A 25,867-nucleotide genomic window follows, 5' to 3' on the forward strand; every position below is an offset into this window, starting at 1 on the left:
TTAACATCAGCGCTGCGCAGTTCTTAACCTGGGGCAGAGCGTTGAGACTCAGCGGTGCTGCGCAGTTGTGGCGCAGTACGTGAAAGCGCATGAATGAGTGCCACATGTGGGCGGAGTGCAGCATCCCGCCTTCAGCGGAGCCTTTGTCAAGATATGTTAAAGATTTACAGTGGGGACAATTAACATACATAAAGTAAGTCTTAAAGAGGTGTTTGCTGTCATCTATTTGAGGCTACATGTGGAAAATCAACCGCACTTTGGAACAATAGCAAAGGACAAAATGAAACCACTAAGGGATGCATACAGGCCACATGCAATATAGAAACCTTACTGTAGTCTAAGTTCAACATACAGTTTGAGGTTTCTACAGTAAGGTACCACTGCAGCAAAGAACGGGGGTGACGGTGGACTGCAGGCACAAACGCTGCTTGATTTACTGGAACTCTTAGAGCTTTTTTTGTTAGTTGCACATTTTCTGCAAGAGTAAAAAGGGGAAGCCAGCACTGCATGGTGCAACTAGGTCACTTTAGGCGGGAAGAAATATACAGCACATTGCAGGCTGCATTACATAGAGGTACCACCAGATGGCACATCAGACAGTAAATGAAGTAACTCAGCAGCAAAACCATCTGCACCAAAATTTCTCCTCTCAGCACAAGACACGTTCAAATTGGATTCATCATAATGATATGAAGACAGATAAGAATATCAACATACCACATAGTTAAAGTGAAATGTCCAAGGAATCAAAGGTCTGTGTATGTCCATGACTGTCCTGCAGAGAAATCAAATAAGGGAGATGACCAGTGGGAGTGAGTTAGGGATCAAAGGCTTTCCTATTGATCTTCAACTCACTGATCTCTTCCTTCTCTCCTCCCTTTGGCCACTTGTCCAACTTGACGGATGGATATGTAGTTTGCAGGCGGCAGCAGAGAGTGGGAGAGATACCGCAGACCAACAGGGACAGTATCCAAGTCTGGGAGTCGAAAGGGAGAAATCGGCTCCTCTGAGCAAGAGGAGACAGCACAACATTCAGACTCAAGGCTGAAACAATATCCCCAATAGCTCAGGAAATCAGAGGAGATAAGACAGGAGCGGAGGGAGAGAGAGAAAAGGAGAGAAGGGCAGAGAAGGGCAGAAGGATAGTAGGGGAATGCTAAAAGACAGGAGAAATATAAGAGGAGTTGTTTAAAAAATGTGGAATTATCATTAGTATTTGAACTTCAGATTTGAGATGGAAAGATGAGGACTTGAATAGGCTTATTGTCAGATCACTGTGTGTCTATCAAGATGAACAATCAACAGCCATGAGTGAGTTAGGCACAGTGATGGAATGAGCTAAAAGATAACATCTTCATTTATTCTGTTAGCTTTCCAGCATTTACACACAACACACAACTTCTGGACAAATGAAAATTTTAATCTATATCAGAAAAAGTCAATGCAATTTGTCCTGAGAGGAAAATGGATTTCCATTGCAGTCAGCCCAATATTTTTTAAGATACATTCAGCTCAAAACCACAAATGTAAACCTTGTAGTGGAAGAAACAGATCACCAAAGTCGGAAGGATGGATCATCTGGGAACTATGACATGTGTGTACCAAAATTTATGTCAGCCCGTGTGGTACATGTCGAGATATCTCCCAGGATACATAGAAACTTTGACCTGGTGGTGGTGCTAAAGGAACAATAGCCAATATATCACCAAATTCAAGAGGATTCATCTGCATCCATTTAATATTGGGCCATTCAATAGGTCAATAATTGATAGACTAATGCTGCCATATATTAAGCTCTGTCACTGCTTACTGAATAATACTGAGTGAGCTGTTGCAATTAGCATAGCGAGGATTAATAAACTGGAGAGGATTGCTTTTAGACTTGAAGGTCAAACATCAAACTCATGAGTCTTGACTGAAACTGAAAAAAAAAAGGTCCATAGAAACGATAATCTCTTTTATTTTGTAATCAGAAATACATTCACTGAGATACTTTTTTTTTTTAAACTGGTATTAGAAAACATGTGACTTTCCCTCCTGAGTGGATCTGTTTCAACCGTCTTTCATTATGTGTGTAATATTATGACAGCTCTTTTTTTTTTCTTCTTTTTATAGATCAACCAACCTCTTTGGAAACGATGAAGTCACGCACCCAGGAGGGTTAAGACTCATTATCCATCACGCAGACACACACTCAGACTAATACACACACATACACCACATAAAAGTAAAGATACATCAGGAAGGAAAGAAACATACACTCTGGTGCTCAAACCTTCCCTTTAGAACATATCTGTATCCACTATATACAAATACATTAAAGGTGTCCAATCACACTGGAGATTATGAACGCCGTATTCTTTCAGTATTAATGGGATATTTTGCATTTAGGCCCAATTTTTCACTGGAGAGATCCACATTAACAAATAAACTGTGCCTGCAGGCAGAAGCACTGTACAAAGGTGCTAAATAGAGGTGAACAGGTCATAAGAGCAACACCTCTACATGGTGAAACAGAGAAATCTTTAGACTTTAGAGGCACCCTGACAAAGTCCTCTGAAATAATGTATCAAAATGCAGCTCTCTTACCTTATATGATTTATGATTCACAAAAAAAAAAAACAGCAATGTTTTCAGATACAGAATTTCTGATGAACAAAGAACGTATGTTACCGAAAGTTGAAGTTTATTTAATATTTGATTCTGGGATTGGCTCAAATGCTAATGACTTGTGACAGAACTGGTGAATTATTTTTCATTTCATTTTCATCATCTTTGTTCTTTCTTAATTTTCTTTCTCGTAGTCACCTCTATTTGATCTATCTCACTGTCTCCTGTCCCCTGAGGTATTTTCATCTCACCAACACAGTTCTTGGTTCTCTATTTTCAGGATGTTTTCATACACACAATGTTCCTTTATTGCCACTGTTTATGTCTCCTAACACCTATAACACCCTTACATGCCTAACCTGAACTTACTTTGTACTTTTCCACCTGCTTTACTTGTATTCTGCCTCATAGATATTTAATGCTTAATGCTCATGAGTTCTTATTGTATTGAGTCCCGTAATGTTGCTCCTCACATTCAAATTGCTTTGATAGAAACTGCTAAATGACTAAATGCTAATGTGTGAACGATGAAAGTAAGGACTATTGTCTCTACACATGATGATGTGCAGTACTCACATGAGGAAAAGTTAAGACGTCAAAGGTTTTCAGTCATTATGTTTTGCTAACTTCAGTGAACAAGCACTTATCATTGTTGAGCTACAATAAATGGATATGCTGATCGTCCAGGACTATGAAGTGATTTCACGTTACTCAATCACAACACCAAAAAGAGATGAAATACAATGACAGGGACATACAAAAAGACTCTAAATGAGTTGAAATTGTCAGAAACACACTAAGATATGACTTAAAACCACTACAATGGGTTTCAAAACTGGAGCTTGAATTCAAAACAACCCAAATTAAACATAAAATGACAAAAAAAAAAGAAGTATAACATGATCAAAAGTAGACACAAAATCATTCAAAAGAAATAGGAAATAAACACAACCTGATGGTGTGATACTAAAAATCTCCACAGAGAGACACAAAAACCACAAAGAGCTCTGAAGTACATCTATGATGTTTGTTGCTTCCTTGGTTCTCCTTTAGTCTGGGTTTCTTTATTCTATGGAAGGACGTGGGAGCCTTTTTCTCAGAATGTGCCCAGGGGCCGCTGGCTTAAAGTCCTTCCATGACAACAACTGAGTCATTCCACCAGCTTAGTTATTACTACAGTTGACCATTTCACCCCAGTCTTCCCAGTAATCACTTTTTAAAAGACATACAGTCATTTGCATTAGTTTTGCAGCACCACCTTATTCACCTCTGTGGAAGCAGCAACGGTGTACTGAGTTTTTCACCCACTTTTCTGCATTCTAACTTAGTTTTTGACATGGTATAATGTGTCCTGTGTTGTTCTGAGGTTGTATTTACCTATTTGCACCTATAACTCAAAAAGGGGGCGTACTCTCCTTCTCAGATGACTGTATTTAACAATCGTTTTCATGAAAAAAAGTTCTTCAGTACATAATCCCTGCTTGATATTGCTTTGAAAACTTAGATCAAACTTACTTGCATGGAGTGGTATTGATCAGAATGTATGTACGCTTTGCTGACATCTATAATGTAATATTTATTTCTATCAACCTATTAATGGTCTTAAATGTTGGTGCATTTCCTTTATAAGCTGATCTCCTGCCTCTGGATGTCAAGAAAACTGGTTGGTGCAAGTAACAGATGTCTAGAGGAGAAGAAAGGTTAGTGTCTCCAGGGAACTTGGCTAGGAGTTTTTAGATGACTACCTGTCTTCTGTTGTCCCCTGCCATCAATTTAGACCCTTCCATTCCTCACGCAATCCATCTATTTATTACTCTATATCATACTAAGCCTGTCAGCGTTCTGTATAATGTGTGCTGCGCCGTTGCCCCGCTCTCTGTTTTTATCCATCCCACCCTCTTTTCGTGTTGCTGATGCATTATTTTGCGAGTCCCCTGAGGGAACTCTGTGCTTTTAGGGGCCAAAGAAGGACGAGTCCTGGGATCTACTGTGGGCGTTTGGTAAGAGGGACGGAGCTGAAAGCCATAGTCTAGTCACCCTCTGAGACACAGAACACCCCCCTTCCTTTTTTAGTGTGACTCAGCGCAGAAATGCAGAGGCAGGGGGTCAAAAATCCCCTGCCTTCCACCCCCACTCAAAACATGTGGGAAAGGGAAAACTTTATCCTATATTTAACCTCCAGGTGTCTGTGTGGTGCGTGTGTTCATGTGTATGAGCAACTGAGTCATCTGCAGCTGGGTTATAGATGGGTTATCTATATGTAAAAATGAGGTTGCTCCTTGTTCTTGAGGTCGGCTGGGGGCTTTTAGCAGATTTGGAAACTGTGTGCGTCAGCGCCTTGAATACTCCTCATCTCTCTCCATTAAATCTGTCTGAGGTTGAAACCGATATATGTGAAATGCAATTAAAAACTGAGGAAAATTACGGTGCCGTTACAGTATGGGACTGTGAATCTAATGCCTTGTAAAAAGTAAGATGGCCTTCCTAAATTAAGACTTTATCAATGCTAAGTTCTTCAACAGATAGAGGGTTTGGTGGTGGTTATATGTGGAATTGTGTAAAGGAGGGCAACACGATGTTCCCATTTGAGCATAAAGCAACACTGCTGAGTCAACTCACTTACTGCTTTTACCCATCAAACCTGTCTAAATAATAGCAGTCTGCTGTGGCTGCAGATCATGATAAGAGCAACCTTATATGGTTATTCACTATAAAGTCAAAAAGCCTGGCTCAGCACAAGCCTCCCCACCATCTGATTTACTAAGAGCGCCGAGAGTGATTCCCAGGAGACAGAAAAGGGATTTCAACCCTCTCCCTTCTGTCGAAGATTTTTTTTTGGCCTTCTCGAGCAGATCTTAAGTCTTTCTCCTCAGAGGAAGTCTGGATTCTGATTCATCTCAACGCCAAAAACTACACACAGCTGGGGGCACAACGCATTAAGGTAACAGGCGCGCACTTTTTCTCAAACACGTTTACAAGGAGCTACCACATCCTTGTTCAAAAGCTTAAAATTCACACTAAGCACTGTGCTAAATCAAGTCTGTCCTGTGACCCAGGTGACGTCACGACTCATGTATCATATCCATCTCTGACACGTTTTATCCACCGATGCAAAAAAACAGGGAAAATGACTTGAAACCATACAAAGACACCCACACAAACAAGCTAAAACACAAGTACAGTTGCCCCATGCTCTGAGCACACACAGTCCGTACACTTTAAGGCCTCCGTCCAGCAGAGCGATAAGATTAGAGGAAGTATGTGGGTGTGAAATAGCTGTGGTGTGGGACTTTCTGGATTCGCACAATCTACACTGACTGCAGGCCCTGCTTTTTATTAGAGTTCAAGCTGATGGGAATACACAGACGCTGGTGACACCCACACAAGTATCACACAAACTCAGATACAGTATTTACACTCTCGCAAATGAAACCAGTCAAAACTGACGCAGCAATCGTCCATTGTTTGTCAAATCCATACCCTACAAGCCCACAAAGGAAGAGAATCTGAAGAACTGAACAGCGCCACGATACAGTACGTTTGAATACATAATATGACAATAAATCATGTCATGCAACCAGATCGTTTCCTTTAATACAGCATGTAAAAAAGCTAAAGAGGCTGAAAGTTGGTCTCAGGGCAGTAACTCTGAGGTTGTGACTTCTGCTCTGGAGCAAACAAAGTGAAATCCAGAACCACCAGTGTGTCTATTAACAAAGCCAGAGGCCTGACAAAGCTTTCTTTGTTTCATAATTAATGCAAACGTGATAACCGTGACATTGACTGCTGGGCGGGCCATACATCAACATCTCTGACACATGAAAATGAACGCTGCCATTCATCTATACACAGAGCTAATGGACCCCATAAGACTGCATTATTAAGTACAACACAAGAGACCTTTGTGCCAGATTAATAGAAGCATACATGGGTGCATATTTATTACAGTGATACAGAACAGTCAGTGTGTTATCTTTTTAATTGTCGGCCACACAGGAGGCAGGAACTTCAAATCATTGTGTAGGTTAATGCAACGAAAGCAGTCGCCTTTGTGTTGGTGGTGTTAACAGATTTACTGTGTATAAACTTCTCAGTGTGTCAGCGCAATCCTCTCTTAGTTCTACATCTGTCCACAAGTAATACATCTCCATTTCTGCCTCCACGTACATCAACGACTCAAATCTCATGGCAGAAACTCCTCACTCTGTGAAAATACTATGCATTACAGGAGAAAAATGGATGGCTTGTTCTTTTCCCTTTCCAATGGGATGCAGTTGGTCTCCAATTAGTTTGATGTGTTTGCTGAAGGCTGCTCATAGATGAACAAGAAAGAGGGAGATACAGGGAGAATTTATTCAATCAATCTTCCTCACACGAGAACAGCACTCTGTGGTGGATTTCAGGGAAAGAGGAAAATGGAAGGATGTGGTCGGTTAGGAACAGACTCGAGGAGAAATAACAAGAGATTGAAGACAAAGAAGAGAGAAGGGACTGTAATTTAATATCGTCATGTCATCCAATCTGCAAGATCATTAGAAAAAAGACAATTGGAAGCAATACTGAACCTTGATTTATATTATTTGTTATGATCTTTGATTTATACTTTGGATTCACTTCAGGATGATTAAAGTTCTTCATCTTCATATTTGCTATCTTGGTTTGAATTTGAGGGACTAAAACGTCCTCTTTGCTGCATACTCAGAGGGCTGCAGCATTTTTCTATTTTCCAATCACTGCAGAGAGTATAAAATGCCATTAAAAACTGTGATTAATCCATATACTTGTCAGTGACAGACATTTAGCATCAGAATAGGAGGGAAAGCCTTCAAAAATTGGACTGAAAGGGGGGTTTCTGAACTTTCTGAGTCAGAGTCTGGAGGCTATTGATTGTTTATTTGATTAGAAGGCTGCCCTATGATCGCATTTCCCTAACCGAGGGAGATTACTGAAAGAAATATGATGCTGCAAAAATTAGGTTGCACAATGCTGCCCTTGTACGGAATCTCACGTCATAATGCTCTAGTAATTAGATTTAGTGCATTGTGCATTAGGCTTTGTTTAGGAAAGAAAATACGGACTGACTAGTAGTGACAAACAGGAACATGGAGGAGAACAGGGTGGGACGGCACAATTTATATTTTAAATTCTTGACAAAAGATTGTCATGGCCATATGTTGTCAAGGCAATACTTCAGTCACAGGCTAACGTTTTCTCCATTTTGTCCTCACACAATATATCCCAGAGTCCAGAAAAGAGCCTTTTATCAAATCTACTGGGATCCAAAAAGGACTGAAAAGTGATGCCGGCCGATATTTGCAACTACAAAATATCACTGCCTCTTTGCGCTACCACAAATTCTGCAGAGTGGTGTAATCAATCAGTTGATATTCAGCCCTTGTACAGCAGCTTAGCGTGCCGTCTGTCACTCTTGGAAGTTATCCAAAGAAACATCTTTAGTGTAAATTAACATGTTATGCAACAAGGCTACTATTAAACTGAAGATTTTAGTTTTATTGTTATGTTCTTCACTGCTGCAGGCGCATGGTTCTCTGGGGTGATGTTGAACTAATGTAAATCCAGACACTCTTCTAATGAGGGTCCATTACATCCCACACAGCAAGACTATTCATATTTTATGAGAAAGGCAGAGCTGTTGGCGCCTTTTATCAGAGGTATTTTCTATCACTGGTTATCTTCAACCCTTTATCCAGTCAGGAATCAGTGAGGGTGCAAGTTTAAAGCCCAGCTCAGTCTTTTGAGGACAACAGATGATGAGGTGTAGTCTGAGGATTTGAAAGCCTCCTTTGGGGGTGGCTGCAGAACCCCAATGGTGGGTTTTCTTACTATGAGACTGCAGTCATATTAAATTGTTACAATTGCTTTAATAAGCTACATTTAGAGGCGTTTTATTCATTATTGTCAACTTTACAGATTACGGCATCTGATCTTAATCAGTAAGATTCAACTGGCTTCATGTACCTTAAACAATTTTATATCAAAATGCTTTATAAAGTGAAGCAACTTAGATTTTGATCTGACAATTAACATTGTGATCATTTATTCTTCAATGCACTATAAGTACTGTTACTTTCATGTGTGTTTAGCCAATAATAACGTGCACTTTCAAAGCAGGGGTTTATTTGTAGTGAAGTATAATGCAGTTTTCTTTGAGGAGAGGATCTAAATATTTCCTCTATGGTCACAGCATGAGGACTAGTTCAGATTTCAGGGTATCAGAGTACACTGTATGGATTTTCACTCTCCCACCTGCAGCTGTCACCTCTTGTCCTACAACTGCTCTATTATTTACAGAATCTCACACATCAACATAAGTCATAGGGCTCTGCAAGAAACGTTTCACTTACAGCCACTTGAGACGGGTTACTGTCGTGAATTAGGCGAGATTTTTTTTTGTCTTTGGGGCAGAAAAGTTCATGTAAGATTGAATAATGTCAAGTGGTCGGCATCATATCTGAGGGTTTCCGTGGTAAATTGACATGTCCTCGTGTAATTATTCATGATTGCCATCACTGGTCCCCCCAGACACCGATGCAGCTCCACTCCCATCGCCCACAATAGAGCAGACAGGTCGTCCTCAACAGGGGAGCACCTGCTGTCCCGCTCCGCGCTGCAGAGCCTGTGACGGCACATGATCAGGGCACTGAAACAGAAAGGCAGAAAGGCTGCCCTGTAACACCTGAGCGGACTAACAACACTGCACGCACAGCAGACGCAAGACGCGCGTCAGACTGCTTTTCCATCCTGGGCGATCCAGACATGAAGCCCCGTCTGCTGGGCGGCGGCAGGACAACTGGCACCTTCTTGTCTGCATGCTTGATCTCGGCTTGTCAAGCCCTCCGCAGCTGCGGGGAGCTACAGTGCGTCGATGGCCAGCAGTGCTGTCCGCCCATCCTCAGTGGGAACGGCAGTGCCAGCTCCACGGTGCGCTGCTGCAAGCTCCCAATCCACGTATTCTTCGACAATGTTGGCTGGTTTACGCGGAAGCTGTCGGGCATCCTGATCCTGTTGCTGCTGTTTGCCATGGGCTACTTCATCCAGCGAATCATCTGCCCTCGGCCCCGCCGACACCATAACCGCGACCACAGCGAGGAACCCTCCCTCTTTCACGGGCACACATCAGCGTCCCAGGATTCCCTGTTGGACCGGTACCCCGAATACAACCTCGGGGACTTCGCCTCTCCGAACCTGCCAGCCTACGACGAGGTGAAATATTTGCCCACGTATGAGGAAAGCATGCAGGAGATGCACAGAGACCGGTCGGATGATAATCTGTTGTCGGAGACCGAGAGAGGAGGTGAGGGCAGAGCGCGAGCAACAGGACCGAGGTCCGGAGACCAGAGACGGGATCTCCTGGAAGTGACAGCACCGCAGCAAAGCCCAAGGACATCTCGGAACTCTGTTTGACGGAAAGCAGAAGCTGGGGAAAGAAACACAACAATATAGTAATAGTATTATTCATTTGATATCATCAGGGGAATTATCCTGCGGAGACACAAACTCAAGTGCAATTATAACCATGAATGTAAAGAATAAAGGAGACCTTTGAGAAAATGTACGTGTTTTATAAGAAAATAGGGATTTGCTCGCCTTTTGTATGCAAATGGCCGCTTGGGTAAAAGTAAAAGGGATTATGAGTTGAGCGAAGGCGACCGAAATTAATGCGCTCTGTGTTGGTTACAGCTAATTTGGCTCCGATACAATCGCATTAAGCTTTACCCCAGAACCTCAATTTTAATGACACCGTGAAACATTTGTCCTATCATGTCCTCTCTCCTTCCTGCTCTTAATGCTAAATATTCAACTGGACCTGAAAAATCTCTTATTCTTTAATGTATTCTATATTAAATTTGCATCCAAAAAGGATATTTTTTCTCAGAAACCGTATATATGGACTGAAAGAAGGGATTAATATCAATTGTGAAACTTTCTGAGGCACACATTTTGACCAGCCAGCCCTGCAGCCTGTTCATGTCTTATCAGCATGAAGGCAATTATTCTATTCACACATACTCATTCACTGGGAGCTGATAGATAAGCATTTTATCAGCGACCTGAGCCATGTTTTATATGTTTGCACCCTGATAATCCTCAGTAGAGAAGTGCAAATTAAGAAAAATAATACATTAAAAAGAAAAAGCTCAGATTCTTGGAGCCTTGTGGCCTGGGGCAACATAGAGAGTCTCCTCAGTTCTTGGTTCAGTAAAAACAATGGCAGAAATTACAGCTGGCATGCTGATATGGTGTATTATGCCAAGAAACAAACTTGTATTTTGATGATAACATGTAAGACAAGATCACAACTGCTGCCCCAAGCGGAACTAATGCTAAACAGCCCAGAGGAAGCAAAGGACAAAGAGACATGTAAGAGAAAACATGGTGAGACAGACAGGAGGCAGTCATGTCTTTGTTCTTCTGAGGTGCAGGCTAAGAAAACCTTTAAATGTACTTGTATAATTTTTCAAATGTGGTATCATCAAAGTACACTTTTTTTCCATGATGCTACAATACAAATCATTACATCCAACCAAATGACATTTTACCTGGAATGAAGACAACTGCCAGTCTATTAATGCTGCAGTATTGAAAAGGTGCCCTTGTTATGAGCCTTCATTTACAGGGTGTGTGTTCAACAGTCCATCTTGCCAAATTTTCTTATTAGTTCCAAGCCAAATAAAAAAGAGCTGAAGTAAACTAATGAAAGTATTCCACACGGGTCAAAGGTGACAACTTCAAATTACTTTTTTATGCCTAGAAGTTCCCGGCAGGGGCCTTTCTGTGTGGAGATTGCATGTTCTCTCCCTGTATGCGTAGGTTCTCTCCGGGTACTCCGGCTTCCTCCCACCGTCGAAAAAACATGCATGTTAGGTTCATTGGTGACTCTAAATTGCCCCTGGGAGTGAGTGTGAGCGTGGATGGTCATGTCTCGTTTGTCTCTGTGTGGCCCTGTGATGGACTAGCGACCTGTCCAGGGTGTACCCCGCCTCTCACCCAATGATAGCTGAGATAGGCTCCAGCCCTCCCTGCAAGCCTAAAATTGGATTAAGCAGGTATAGAAAATGGATGGAAGGATGGATGACTAGCTGTGAAAAACACAATTACATCTGGTTACCAAAAGATGCTTACAGAAGGGGCCAGAAACAGTGAAATATTTTACCTTTCTCTTGAAAATCTGTGCATTGAGTTCTAAGTCAACAATGAACTTTTGTCAGGTGAGAAATAAAAAGGTGTCACTTATCTTTTGTGGTGATATATATGCATGGAAACATATGCAACCCACTAAATATGCAGCTGTAAAACAGACAATGACCCTGATGTGTCAAATCAGCTAAAACAATTCCCCTCACAGCGCCTCCAGGGTGGTCACCTGCTATTAAGAAAGACCAATCTGTACCAACAACTGCAGCACCAGGCAGTAGAAGAAAACATTCTCATTTATCTCAATCCCCACATTTCAATTCTGTCAAATGCTAAACATTTAAAATAGAAGATGAACTATCTGCCATACTAGCATTTACCATAAGAGATCTTAAGCTCCTCTAATGCTCTTTACGCTAAAGTCTGAAGTGTGATTGTTGTGGCTTGTGTAATCCAATACTGCTGGACTGTGATGGCAGAGCTGATAGTGATCACTGATGGCTTTCCATCCCTGAGGGAAATCTGTAGGTGGGTAGAGTTTGCCCTTAAAAGCTTTAAATCTATAGTTAAAACCCACAGATGGATATGTGAGGTCCAGCACGACGCCAAGATGCATGAAGCAATGTATATTTGCAACTCACAGTATAAAATGTGTGACTGTTGTGTTTCACTCTAATTGCGGTTCATGGTGTATCAGGTCATACCGTAGTAGGCTGTAACAGTAGAGCTTCTGCATCCCGTCAGGACAGGACAGAAATATAGTTGTTTTTCTTTGCTTCAAACGATACCAATAAATTAAAATGTACTGTGTAATGTGTCGCACAAAGTATACAGGGAAAATGATGGAAAAATAAAACCAAAACAACAAAATTCAAACATAAAACACAGGACCAAATATAATATAAATACTGTCCACTCACATAAAATGGATTTTCAATCTGTGTCCATAATCTAGTTACTCTGCTGCTCACTTGACAAAAGAACAGATGCAAGTCCGATCAATTAAGCTTATTCTCCTCATAAATTCTACATTGTATCCCAGCTGCATGGCTTGGCAATCAATCTAAAACATGATCACTTGCCATTCACTGGCTGTGGGTGTACAGCTTTGTGTTTAAAAAAAAAAAAAAGAACAGTGTTTATAAGGTATTGTGTGCTGCAGTAGTTTCAAAAGTATGAAATATACAGAGCAGCCGCAACATTAAGACCACCTGGTTGATATTGTGTAGGTCCTCATAAAGCCACAAAAAAAGAGTTCTGACCAGTAATGGCGTAGACAAAGAACATCTGAGGGTGTCCTGTGGTGTCTGGTACGGGGAGGTTAGAAATAGATCCTCTGGGCTCTGTGGAGTGGGATCTTTTGTCAGTTGGACTTGCTTCCCGTAGATGCCATCAGATCCCATCAGATTGGTATCTGGGGAGTTTAGAACTCATCCATGTGAACGCCAGATCCAGGTTTTCCCAGAACACTGCATTTAAACAGGATGAGCAATGTTACTTTAAATGTAAGTGGTTTTAATGATGTGGCTGAAACGTGTACAGCTTCTGTTCAGTTTCAGTCGCTGAGGTGTAAATGTAGGAACCAGATACTTGTCTAACTTTAAAGTCCATCATTTCCACACAAGGCTTAAAATGTAGGTTGAAAAAAAATTATTTGGCAGTATCCAACAACTACTTGTTACATTATAAAGATTTAATACTGTATACAGAGAAAAGCCTAAGGGAAAAATGAGAACATTTCGATTCACTTCTCATTTTCGCTGTGTGTGGCCACTCTCAGTGTTAGTGCATGAGAAACTTGACTGTTCAGTGATAAGGCTTTTCTTAGATTAATGTTGTTTACTCTGGATGATCATGTTTTATCCAAGTGAGTAGGCTTTGGATGTTAGCAGATGGAGGGAGTAAAGTAAGAGAAAAACAGTGACTAAGAGTGAGATTCGGCAAACAGTGTCTCAGATTTCTGAGAGGGAAAACCCATCCAGTGACTTTGGACATCTACAGTTTTTGCTGATGTTTCAGCATCTGTGGCCCCTCACCGGTCCATGGATAACGCTGATCACGTTTTACCGCATCGGTCTACGTCATCGTGATACAGCCATGAGGCTGTTTCTGGAGAGCCCTGAAACTGATCTTCTCCCTTCTGAGCGGCTAGAAGAGATGGATAAGCTATAATGGTCTGCTGATGTACTGGCGCTCTGCCAAAGAGGGGGTGGAGAGCCGTGGCAAACAGTTGCTTTCACACCCCAGCAGAGGAGGAAATACAAAAATAATTCAGAAGAAAAGTTCTTCCGTGAAGCATCAAAACATCAAAGGAAAAGATATGCAAAATATATAGACAGACCATATTTTGGATGAATATATAATATATTTTTTCCATCTGCTTTATTGACTGACATTCTTTTTAGTTTTCCAGTGTCTTGAAAATATACACTGTAAACACTGTAAAATATTTATAATATACAAAAAACATTAAACAATAACTGACAAAAAGACACATTTGTGCATGACTGAGAATGTGAAGTTAATTTGAGCAACGGGAAATCATTGAACTTGACGTAGAAATCACTCACTACAGTCATCTTATCATCACACAGGAACGCTGGACAATGTTCAGAGCGTGGGGCCTAGATACTGTTTGTAGTTGCCCATTCACACATGTACTACTGTCCGTGTGGGATGTGTTCTCACAACTGGAAATACTCCGATGTCGTTCCTTGGTAGAGCACAAAGGAGCCAGGACATGAGGCAAAAACATGTTACAGAAATCTCTGCTTTGTTCACAGCACATCTTGAATGATGAATTACACACTGACATAAATGTATGATGACTGCTTTGCATTGTTATTAATAATAAAGAAGTATAAAGATGAATCCAAGAGTAAGAGTGGAAAGCAATATATACATTTAAAGCAATAAACCACAGAAGATAATTATGCAGCAGATTTCATCAGCATGCGCATTAGCTGGCAGTAGTTATCCAGACAGTCTTCTGTTCTATTCACAGATGGTCCCATTCAGTCTTATTCTAGACCCCACACAACGGAGCTGGCTGCTTATAATCTGCACAAAGTCCAATCAGATGCAGACATTTGTGACCTCACATGCAGCCCATCTTTATAATGCCTAGATATAGGAAGGCTCAGTGCTGTATGTGAGAAAACAACTAGGAAGAGAGAGGCCACGTTTCTGGCTTTTGAGAAATGAGACGCTTTCATCAAAAAGTGATACCATCCAGCCACAGCAACAGGCTGCCATGTAACAAGTGCTGCACGACACCGAGTATGTCAGAGTAGGAGTCCTCATGGCCAAGTAACCGTCACATCTCTTCCTTTGTTTTCACATAAAGATTTAAGTAACGGTGGAGACTGTACCTCATGTGGGGGCTTTTTTTGCTTTACACTGAGGTGGAGTCAAACCGACAAAACTGGAAACCCCATAAATCAACGGCGGGCAGCCACGCTGCTCCTCGTGGAGGTGTTAGCAGCTTTCTCCCTCTCTTTAGACAACTCCATCTCTATCTTTGCCTGGATTTTTTCCCAGTCCACTTCAACCTGGAAGAGAGACAGAAAAATTAGATGAAATTAGATTAGATACACTAATCAGTATGGGACTGAAAAACAGTACTTGGCAGCAGCACATTTAGTAAAGGGAGTTAGCCTCAACTGAAAGAGGAGAAACAGAACTTTGCATCATCTGAATGTCGAGGTGTCTTTTTATACCCGTGGGGACACATACATTCATGGGTCACCTAACTCTATTTAATATTGAAAAGTCTGAGGTAAGGACTCCTGAAGAACTATGAGCAGCTGAAAGGCTGAGCTAGCAACCACTGTCAGTCAATTTCTGCAGCTGTCGGGCAATGAATATAAAACATCTTTATGCCAATGATGAGTAATTAGTAAATACAGTGCTGTAGAAATCGTTTTTTTTCAGAAAATTGATGTAAAACAGTTAGGTTGGTTGCTCAGTTCAACTGTCAAATGTAATGCAACTTCAATAAGCGGTGATTGATCGCTATGTGCGAGTGTCTCAAAGACAGGATTTGTGTGGTTTGCAGTCTACGACTGAATATCTGATCTGCTTGATATTCTGAGGCAGTCTGTGGGGGAGCAATCGGGTGTGTGATGAGCTGCAGCCAATGACCGCACAAGTGGAGGGGTCAGGAGACACGAGAGGGGAAAACCTGGAATTGAAAAATGACAAACATACAACAAACCCAATGGAGAGAACGATGGAGAAACTATCATCTACTGAGAAAACTGAACAGAATGAGGTTAAACGTTAGTGTGAACCCATAAGTCTTTGTTGTTTCCAGCATGTAATATCAAGATAGACTTAAGCTACTTGTTAATGACGACAGATGCTTATCTAGTATGGTTACTGTAGTAGCATTGTAGGCTACAGAACACATATGATACAGCTTTCAGGCTTTTAAGCTTTTCTCTGCTAAGCCTATATAGAAGCCTTCCTCCAATGGCTGAAAGTTTATTCTGTCATGTGTCCATGGACTATTTTTCTTGATATAGCTATCAGTAGTAGCTTGGAGTCTACACAGAACCTGCACCACTCTGGATCTGACTTCAGTTTGGGTTTGCAACACCGTCAATGTTGGGTGTAAAATTTTCTGTCTTTTGACTTGCATATGAGAGAATTTTAGGGCTTCTGTCACCTTTGGAATATTGCCAAAATCCCTAAAATCCCCTTTCATGTCTTAGACTGATGCTGAAAAACGTGCCCGTGCATTTGAAACTTTAGGACTGGACAGTTCTAATGCTCTAAAATGCTCTAAAAGCCTCCAGCTGATCCAAAAACGCTGCAGCTAGATTTCTGATAAGAACTAAGAGGAGAGATCGTATTTTCTTCTCTTCATTGGCTCCCTGTTAAATTCAGAATAGAACTTAAAAATTCTTCTCCTCGCATTTAAAGCTCTTAATGACTTAGCTCTTTCACGTCTTAAAGATCTAATAGCTAGATATTTTGAGACTGCAGGCTTACTTGTGGTACTTTGAGTTTCTAAAAGTAGACCAGTGAGTTTGTGAAACCAGCAGCTAGCTTGGGTTTGGTAAGCATACACCCTCTCTACCTTTAATATTAGACTTAAAACATTCTTTTTTGATAAAGTCCATATCTGGAGATGGCTCAACTGACCCTGAAACATTATGCTGCTAAAGGCCGAAACTGCTGGGGGACCTCCCATGATACAATGAGCACTTTTTACTCTCAGTGTGTATACATGACATTAATGTTGTCATTTGTCAGTTTCTCTTTTCGTCTTTTTTTTACGGCAGGTATCCCTGGCCTGGTGTTACGGTGCTTGTTGAGCCCTCACAACCCCCAACCATTCGATGAAGCAGATGACTCTGGTTCTGCTGGAGGTTTCTTCCTCAGTTTACTCTCCACTGTTGCCTTATCGCCCAGGGTGGAAGGATTGAATTGAAGAGAAGATTCGATGTGATTTCTTTCCACCCTTTTATGAATTAGAATTATAATAATTGGACTATTTCGGATGCATTGAGATTACATTTGTTGTGAATTGACCCAGTACAAATAAAATGAAGTGAAACTGAACTGAATTTAAGTGTATGAATGTATGACATAGACACATCAAGTGAAATATGTTTGAAAACATTATATAAATTGGCATACCCCTTCAGAGTACTGCAGGAATCTCTTATTGGTCTCCTTCCTGCCAAATTTCTGAAGGAACTTCTGCCTATAGGCCAGCACAGTGTCCACATGGGTTTTGTGTTTGACTGCCAGCTCCAGTGCCCTGGAAAGAGGATGGAGCATGTTTGCTCATGCATGATATCATCTTAACTCTGTTACAAACCAAATTTCAGATCTGCTAAAAATCAACATCATATGTCTGAGAAAAGCATTATCCAAAACGATGTACATCTCCTCCACTGTACAGAGGATGACTGGCCACATACACACAAATTCGCACACAAACATCATTTTACCTCTCCCAGTTGAAAAGGTCAATGTTCACTTGTATGGTTTGATAGATTAGACCAGCTTGTAACAGCGTTGACTCAGCCTCCTGGACCTGACCACTGAACATCAGCATGTGGGCCAAAGATGACTCCTTTGATGGCTGCTCTTTAATAAAGTTAATGTACTGCACCCTTGGTAACTGAAAGAAGAGAGGGTGTGGATATGCAGAGCGCACAAGTCAGATATGGTAGTTATCGAAAGACCTTTTTTACTTAAATTGTCAGAACCATCAAGTGTCAACCAGTTCAGCTGTGTGTGTACTTGTGTTGGCTCTTATATTCAACAGAAATACTCTTTAACTAACGTTCTTACCTCCCCAATGGCAGCATAAGCCATCTCTGCTGTGGTCAGCTCCCTGCTTGCCATCGCCATACCAGCAAGACATGCCCACAAAGATTGGTCCTAAAGAAAAAGGGAGCAGAAGGAGACAGCTTTTTTTTAATTATGGGATCACTCTTTTCATCATGTTTCATTTCATGAATCAAGTAAATCAGAAACAAATAACGTTCATTAACCACGGGGTGTACAAACATTTGATTACTTGTTGACTTTTTAACTTTCAGGACTTCAACTTAACAGGCCTATGAAGCAGGTCAAGAGTTGCTATCAGGAGGTCGCTTCCAACCATGATGATGGATTGAATCTTAATTGGTGCTTTTTAAATTCATAGACTTTTCAAAAAAAATGGTGGTAACAAACTGACCAGAAGCATTAAAGAAGAAAAAAAGACTGCAAAGGCACTACAGGGTGGTCCTGCTGATACAGGTTTGTTGCAGCAGTGATGCACAAATAGGGTCAAAATGAACCAAAATAAAAATGATCAGGTGGAAACTTTAGCTCAAAACCTCAACACAAAATACAAGCATAAACAGAAACATCTGAACAAGTAAAACCTGGTTCAGTAAAGAGTTCTCTGGAGAAATGACATTAAAATCATGCTCTAAGTCCACAATTGGCAAATACATTTTTCTAGGGAGAAAAAAAAATTAATTGATGGAAAGAACCTTGAACATGTGCAGCTTGTGACACAGAAAGCGTGTGAATCAATAGAAGTAAGAAAAGTTTCCATGAAATATCTGCAACTTCCTGGATGAACCTGCATGAATTGTATTTCTGTTAACCTGACGCCAACATAATTGGAAATCTACAGATTGATGATAAACATATACAGTATGCAGAAGAGCTTAAAAATACTTCCAGCATGCAATAAAATACAGCGGGTGAAGATTCTAATCTGAAGGATAGACTGTTACAAATTCATGTATTAAGTGAAATGAAGAATTCAGCTTAATTTACTGTTGTTGTAGGACTTTCAGTATCATCATATGTGCTGCAATGTGTAATTACCCATGCCCAAGTGTTTTATTTAAAAAGCAAAGTCCGAGTACAAGCAAAATAGTCTGGTGACGTCTTCATAGCTGATTCCTGCCACACTGTAGTCAAACTCCAAGCCAGTAAGAAAAAACATCCACGAAAACACAAAAACAGGCCGTAAAGATTGACATCTGCTTTACACATCTATAAATGTAAACAACTTTGTCACCCGTTTATTTTGTGCAGCTGCATTAATTAAAACTATGGCTTTTACCACCAATTGGCCAACATTTGAGCAAACTGCACTTCAGAGTCACCACCCTGTAATTCCTCCTTTAGTCAGTGTCCGTCACTGTGACAAACAGCTCTAATTGGAAACCACTTCAGGAATCAACAAACAACAATAGCAGGCATTGCCTGACGTCATAAACTTGATATAACTAAACTAAAAAAAAAAAAAAAAAAAAACACTTTAAGGGACAATGTTCCTCGGGTGTGGCACCATCACTGCCAGACAAACATCATCCACTGTTTGTTATGTTTGTGAGTGTAGCTATGATATGTATCCTCTCCTATATGGTGGGAGGTTAATGACAACAACAATAGCGGTTCTGGGAAAGAACACACGGCCACAAAACTCTTACCAGAAGTAGAGGGGAAGGGGTCAAAGGAAAACCTCTTAAAACTGGTGACTCGCTCTGTCTCTCTTGTTCCACCCTTCTCTCATTAATAGTTATCCATTTCTTCAGGGTTGTGGTTACTGCGTCATCTCCCACGGAAAGACGGTTTCACACTGCCTTTAGTATGTGTTCGTTTATAAGTTTGGAGGGTCTTCACATGCATATGGCTTAGCGTGCATTAATGAGTGAGGTCTGGGGGAGCTTAATCCGGTAAATGCTGTCACCAGGCTAATTGTGGGCAAATTAAAGCCTGCTGTTCTGGTCCAATAAACCTGTCCACTACCTTCTCGTTTCAGACCCTGTCATGCTCTCTCTCATACATAACATCCAAGCATGTGTGTGACATACAACACATGGACCTGGACAGTGTTAGCACTTCTGACTGACTGCACAATATTTCTATCCCGGGGTTCAATTATAAAAACATTTAAAAAAATACAAAGTTACCAGTACCAGGGAGTTATTTGCAGCCTTATTTAAACTGGTAGCTTGAAGAAATACTTAGGTATAAAAACACAGACTATGTGTAAAAATGATATCATAACAGGTATAATCAAGCTAATATTCAAAACATCTTCAACAACAAACACATATTAAAAGATATGTGCTGACATCTTACTTTGGCGAAGCGGCAGAGACGCAGTGCATCCTCCCAGCGTGCGGAGGTGCTGTATTCATACAGGAGGGCAGGATAAGGAGGTACGCTGCTGTACACCAATGAACCATCTCCTTGGCGTAATGTCACCTTGGTGCCAACGTAGCTCAAAATGTGGGGTGCACGGCCGAATTCACTGTGCACAGACACAAATACACAGGCATTACTAAAAAAAACTGAAATAAAATACACCCCCACATTTTGCCACAGAAAAGTCAGCTATAAACTTGGACTTTTGCAAGCATTGATGGAAAAAAATGTGATAATTTATAGGGGAAAGAATGAGGGTTCCATGATAAAAACACTATATACGCAGTACAGTATACCATTTATAAAAGATTCTACTTTTGCAACTTCCCTTGCAGCACAGATATACCAAAAACCACACAGTTAGTCCAGCGAAGCATCTTTTATCCATTAGCTGTTGCCCCTTGACATGTACATGTACAACAGGTACATAAGATTTATGGGGCAGCAAAAGGGACATTAAGACTAGCTGAATTTATTTTTAAAAACTGACAATGTTAATAAACGTAGCTGCGATCATCGTCTTAAAAATTCAGCTGCAAATGGTGACAGCGAATGCGGCTCTATATGGCGATCAGAGATGCGACCGGCGATATAAAACATTAAACAGTAGAAACACTGAGCTCATACTCCCCCACTACTGCTTCAACTTCACCTTCACATCCATATTGAAGCTCAGCTGTTATTGTTTTCTCCTGAATGAAGCACACTAGATGCTTCACTGGCTCTGGATTCCTAAACACAGTAGTCACAATATTTCAGTTGATCTGGTTTGTGTCCATAACCTCACCCCAAGCCCCAAAGGTAAGCAATTCTTGGGTCTGGCCCAGCAAAAAGATGGTGCTAGTGTAGCGCCAGCTTTCCGTTGCCAAAGCCAGAGCAGAGTCAAAAGAGATAGAACTGGTAACTGCACCCAACTGGACCGCAAAAACCTTCAGCATGTGGTGAGGATGGCTGAAAAGATCATTGGAGCCACTCTCCCCTCCGTCTCAGACATCTACACCACACGCTGCATCCGCAAGGCAACCAGGATTGTTAAAGACCCCACCCACCACTCACATAGACTTTTCTCACCCCTCCGATCTGGCAGAAGGTACCGCAGCATACGGTCTGTCACCACCAGACTACAAAACAGCTTCTTCCCCCAGGCCAAACGACTCCTCAACGCTCAGGGACTGATCTGATGACCTCTGTTGTATACTGTCCTGAGCCACTTTTTGTACTTGTCTGATGCACTACTGCACCTCATGTAAATAATAATACAGTCACTTTACACTTTTACACTTTACAAGCAGTTTTTTGCACCACACTTGCAGTTACTTGTAGCATTTTTAGTATTGTCTTTGTTGTCCCAGCTGTTCTTTGTTGTTTGCGCTGTTCCTTGTTGTTGCTGTTTGTTTGCACTGAAAACTTCTCGAGAAACGTTATTTCATTGCACTGTGTACTGTGTATATGGCTGGAATGACAATAAACCCTCTTGAATCTTGAATCTTGAACTGGCTTTAAGATGGGCTCTGCCTACGAACCAGCACTGGAACCACTTTGGTGGAAAATATTCGTCAAACTGCCAAACAAAATACTCAACTTCTCTAAGTCAGTACATTTTTCCCCATAGGTCATTAAGGTATCAATAGCTTGATTTAGTGCACCGCATCAGTGTGCTGGTGGTCCTGAAAACAATCAATTCATAAAGATTTATTCCTAAAGAAAAACACTTCTGTCCAATCAGCTTCAAGTATCATGCTCCAGTTCTAACATCTTGTCCAAATATGGTCACTTCTGGCAGCACAAAGACCAAGATAGGGATTACCAAATGCCAAACTTGAAACTTCTAAATGGCAGTTCGCAAACCAATGGGTGATATCATGGCGGCTCTGTCCAACAGTCGCTTTTAGTCGATGGTTTAACCAAATCCCTGCAGCAGCTACTGCTCCAACTGGGCATAAACATGCTGAGGCTAGAAATCCCTTTGGATAGGACTAAAAAGTCAGTTGATGTTCACACCTCTGTGGTCAAAACACTAGCATCTAAATTTTGGAGTGCCTGTATGTCAACCGCTAAGGCAATTAAAACATGCATTAAAACAGTGCAGATTGATCTGAGATGCAGGGTTAGAAACTTTATGCCGTCATTTCCCACACTTTGATGAGAGCCAATGAAAAACTTAATTGAACTTCAGGAAACCATCTATTAGCAAATACATGACAATTGTTTTTTTCAAAGGAAATATAAAACCTCTTACAACTCTATTTATAAATATAGAAAACTGTGAGTAAAATTACTTTAATTATGATTTCATTTTGAGTTGATGGTAAAAGACTGAATACTTCTTGCTTGTCTGCTGGGTTTCAGAACAGACTACAGAAACGTGAACATCACCTGACTACAATTCCACCCATTGGGTTTGTAGCTGAAGCAGTGGATCACTGTGTGAGGCATGAGTTGTCACCTGTGCTGAATCAGTAACCATTGCCAACTAATGTCTAGGCACATCTGTCGCTGGCTTTGGCAAAGACGTAGCCTCCATCAGATTCTCATATGTCTTCATTTTGTCCCTTTTACAGCGTCGACACGATTAGTGTAGCAGACATTCAAAATGAGTGCAGGCAGGCACTTTGCCTGAGCACCTCCTGTGCTGGCTGAAGCTGAGACCTTTTGGGCTGGAAGCATTGCACAGTCTTGACAGCTGCTGGCAGAAACGAGTGAGTAAAGCACTATGTGTTATGCCTCATGGAATGAGCTGGAAGGTGCAAAAAAGTTGCCTGTATCGCACTTTTTAGCTGTTATTTTACAACCCTTCCTGCCACTTCGCTGATGAAAATTGTAAGGGAGGAGAGGCTTGACTTTTATACCATTGACCCCCGCCAGTTATGATTAATATAACATACTGACTCTTTGAGAACAGGGCCTTCATTCTGGTGAACAATGGCAGTTGTTATATCTGTAAAAGACAGAATTGCACATGTTTACCTGCTGTCTTTCATGAGTAGTGTTTTTGGTAGTAGCTCCTTGTCAGTGAAGACAACACTTGGGTAGTACCACACTGTGAACTCATTGTCTTGGATTCCACATAAAATGTTAGCAGAATCATTCCATGCCACGCAGTGAACCATGCTACCTGCAAAACAGAATACAAAACCACATTTTTGTCATCCAGTGTTAGTTGCACATGTTTAAAAAAAACAAAACAAAAAAAAAAACAGAGACAGTCAGTACAGATCTTGTCAAGTGAATTCCCTCCTCTTGTCTCACCAATTTTGCAGATTTTGGGCTCTCGGCCAAGATGACGCACAGAGGTCAAGTAAAGGTCACGGTTCTTGTCGATCAGTGCAATTTTCCTTTCAGTGGATGGGCCACACTGATCCAAAGCTATATCCACCACCTCCAGCTACATAAAAACACACATACACATATTCACATGAGTAAAAAAAAGGTTGAGGGTGAAAGAGAGGGATAAACAGCTGAAGGAGGGTAAAAGATCAGGTAAAGAAAAGAAGGGAGAAACAGTTTTTAGCATTCCCAACAGCCTGTCTGCTAAGGGTGAGTGTTTGTATATGAGAGGCAGACACAAAGTGATAATGTTCTAACCTTTTAGTCTTTTTGGCCAAAGCTAGCTGGCTTGCTTTAGTGAATATTGGCAGGCAAAACCTTGCTGACAAACAGCAACAGCAACTGCCACTACCTCTACTTCTTTTCCTTCTATTCTTATTCTTTCCTTCTTTTTGTCCTGTTCCCTCTTACAACAGTCTGGCTCCAAAGACCCTCCTCTCATTATTTCTTCTGTCTTTGCTGGCCTTTTAACAATTAACATAATTGGTTGTGAGATGTTCTGCCAGAGGATTTTTTTTCCCCTTTCTGCAGCTTTTCAAGCCTTTACTGCCCTTGTCTCAAATTTCTGAAACATGTAACTTGCGTCAAATTTAAAGTGAGCATGAAAAAAAAAGTTAGAACATTTGATATGTTGTCCTTGTCCATTTTTTAATAAAGCCTTTAAATGGTTTGCAGATTGGAAAGATAGTAACACGTATATATATGCACAGTTATAATATTGTAGGTAAAATATTATTTAGCTAGACAAGCTAACACAAAATTTGTTCTGTGTTTTATGGCTTGGGAAAGAGACTGACAGCATCCCAACTCCTCAGAAAAAGCAATCACACCAACATGTATGACAGAAAAATGGGGACCTCAGTGAAATCAGCCTAATGAAATCAGCCTAAAGGTGCTAAAAGTTACACATTTGTTTCAGACGGAAAACTGTATTGGCAATACTAACTTTAGAGAAAATAGATACACCCACAAAGTGTAAAACTAAAGAACAAAGAACGCATAGCAAGATTATTCTATCACCAACCCTCTTAGCACCACTTTCTTTACAAGGACCCAAATTAATTTAGCTTTTTGCTTTACTTTTTCATTTTATCAGGCCCCACTTATTGCCCCATTAATACTATAATAGTATGTTTAATCAAGACCACTGAGTCATAACTGGACCACTGATGTTTGCAGAGGGGCTCTTATAGACCACGCAGATAATTGGCTATCGGGAAGATCTGCAGCATCTGTGACCTCTGTCTCGCTTGTCTTTTCAGTATGTAATGCGTCTTGGCTCTGTCGGACCCTGCCAGGTTTTCTTTCCCCAGCGGATTTTAAAGGTTGAATCGCCATTAGGTCAGGAAGTGAGAGAGTTCCCTCTGAATGGCTGTTAAGCGTTGTGAATGAACTTTAAGTAAGTTATAGCAACTTTAACAGTGCTCTTCTGTGGCACATTAAGCTTAAATGATTAAAAAAGGCATATATGTACATAACAATCCATATGATGGGTTTAATTAAAATGCAGTATTGTGAGTATCAACACATGAAAATTGCAATAACAACAACCTGACTTTATATAACCGTTTTGTTTGCCTTTGTTACCTCATTGAATAATTTATAGGCTCCTGCTTCATTTTACACGGTAAAGTTGTGTCGTCTTGTGCTCATATATAGTGTACGTCAGACTCAGCAGTTGGAGGTTGTCTTTGTGCTGTGTTCAAGAGCAATTATTTTCCCCAACAACGCTGATGTCAGAGACACAGCCGCTTGTTCTTTGCGCCGATCTGGTGTATAAGAGTCCGAAAGTGTTAAGGTTAAACTCAGCGAATGAGCCAGTGACAGTGAATAAGCTGTGGGGCCTCCCACTGCTGGATGTTGAAACTGGAGAGTGAGAGAAATTTTTATTGAATGCAATCTGTACATGACCACACAGGCCGAAGAGGATGTCTGATCAAGAAAAACAAAAAGCACTTTTTATGTGCGACAGTGAGTGTTTAGGGCACACAACATGTCACAAGCTCCAGAAATTTGACGTCATGTTTTACACTTAGCATGTTACACAAACGATATTAAGAACTACCTTTTCATTATAGATCTAGATCGCATAATTCTC

General features: G+C 40.9%; 2 protein-coding genes across 2 annotated transcripts in view; one reads left to right on the plus strand and one right to left on the minus strand.

The window, feature by feature from the left end:
• The first annotated feature begins 9,168 nt into the window (after window positions 1–9,168).
• On the plus strand, window positions 9,169–14,386 carry c15h3orf80 (chromosome 15 C3orf80 homolog). Its single transcript, XM_075473323.1, has one exon. It carries the CDS (start codon window positions 9,388–9,390, stop codon window positions 10,033–10,035), a length of 648 nt encoding a protein of 215 aa, XP_075329438.1. The 5' UTR covers window positions 9,169–9,387; the 3' UTR covers window positions 10,036–14,386.
• ift80 (intraflagellar transport 80 homolog (Chlamydomonas)) overlaps window positions 14,132–25,867 on the minus strand; it is a 50,275-nt gene continuing 38,539 nt past the window's right edge. The window contains exons 14-20 of the mRNA XM_075473321.1: window positions 23,692–23,827; window positions 23,410–23,557; window positions 20,377–20,548; window positions 18,076–18,165; window positions 17,730–17,902; window positions 17,413–17,536; window positions 14,132–15,317 (exon numbers count right to left, since the gene is read on the minus strand). Coding sequence (XP_075329436.1) covers window positions 15,207–15,317; window positions 17,413–17,536; window positions 17,730–17,902; window positions 18,076–18,165; window positions 20,377–20,548; window positions 23,410–23,557; window positions 23,692–23,827 — 954 coding nt within the window. The 3' untranslated portion in view covers window positions 14,132–15,206. The remainder of the gene's footprint in view (window positions 15,318–17,412; window positions 17,537–17,729; window positions 17,903–18,075; window positions 18,166–20,376; window positions 20,549–23,409; window positions 23,558–23,691; window positions 23,828–25,867) is intronic.

Source organism: Odontesthes bonariensis, chromosome 9 (assembly GCF_027942865.1).
Source record: "Odontesthes bonariensis isolate fOdoBon6 chromosome 9, fOdoBon6.hap1, whole genome shotgun sequence".
NCBI lineage: Eukaryota > Metazoa > Chordata > Actinopteri > Atheriniformes > Atherinopsidae > Odontesthes > Odontesthes bonariensis.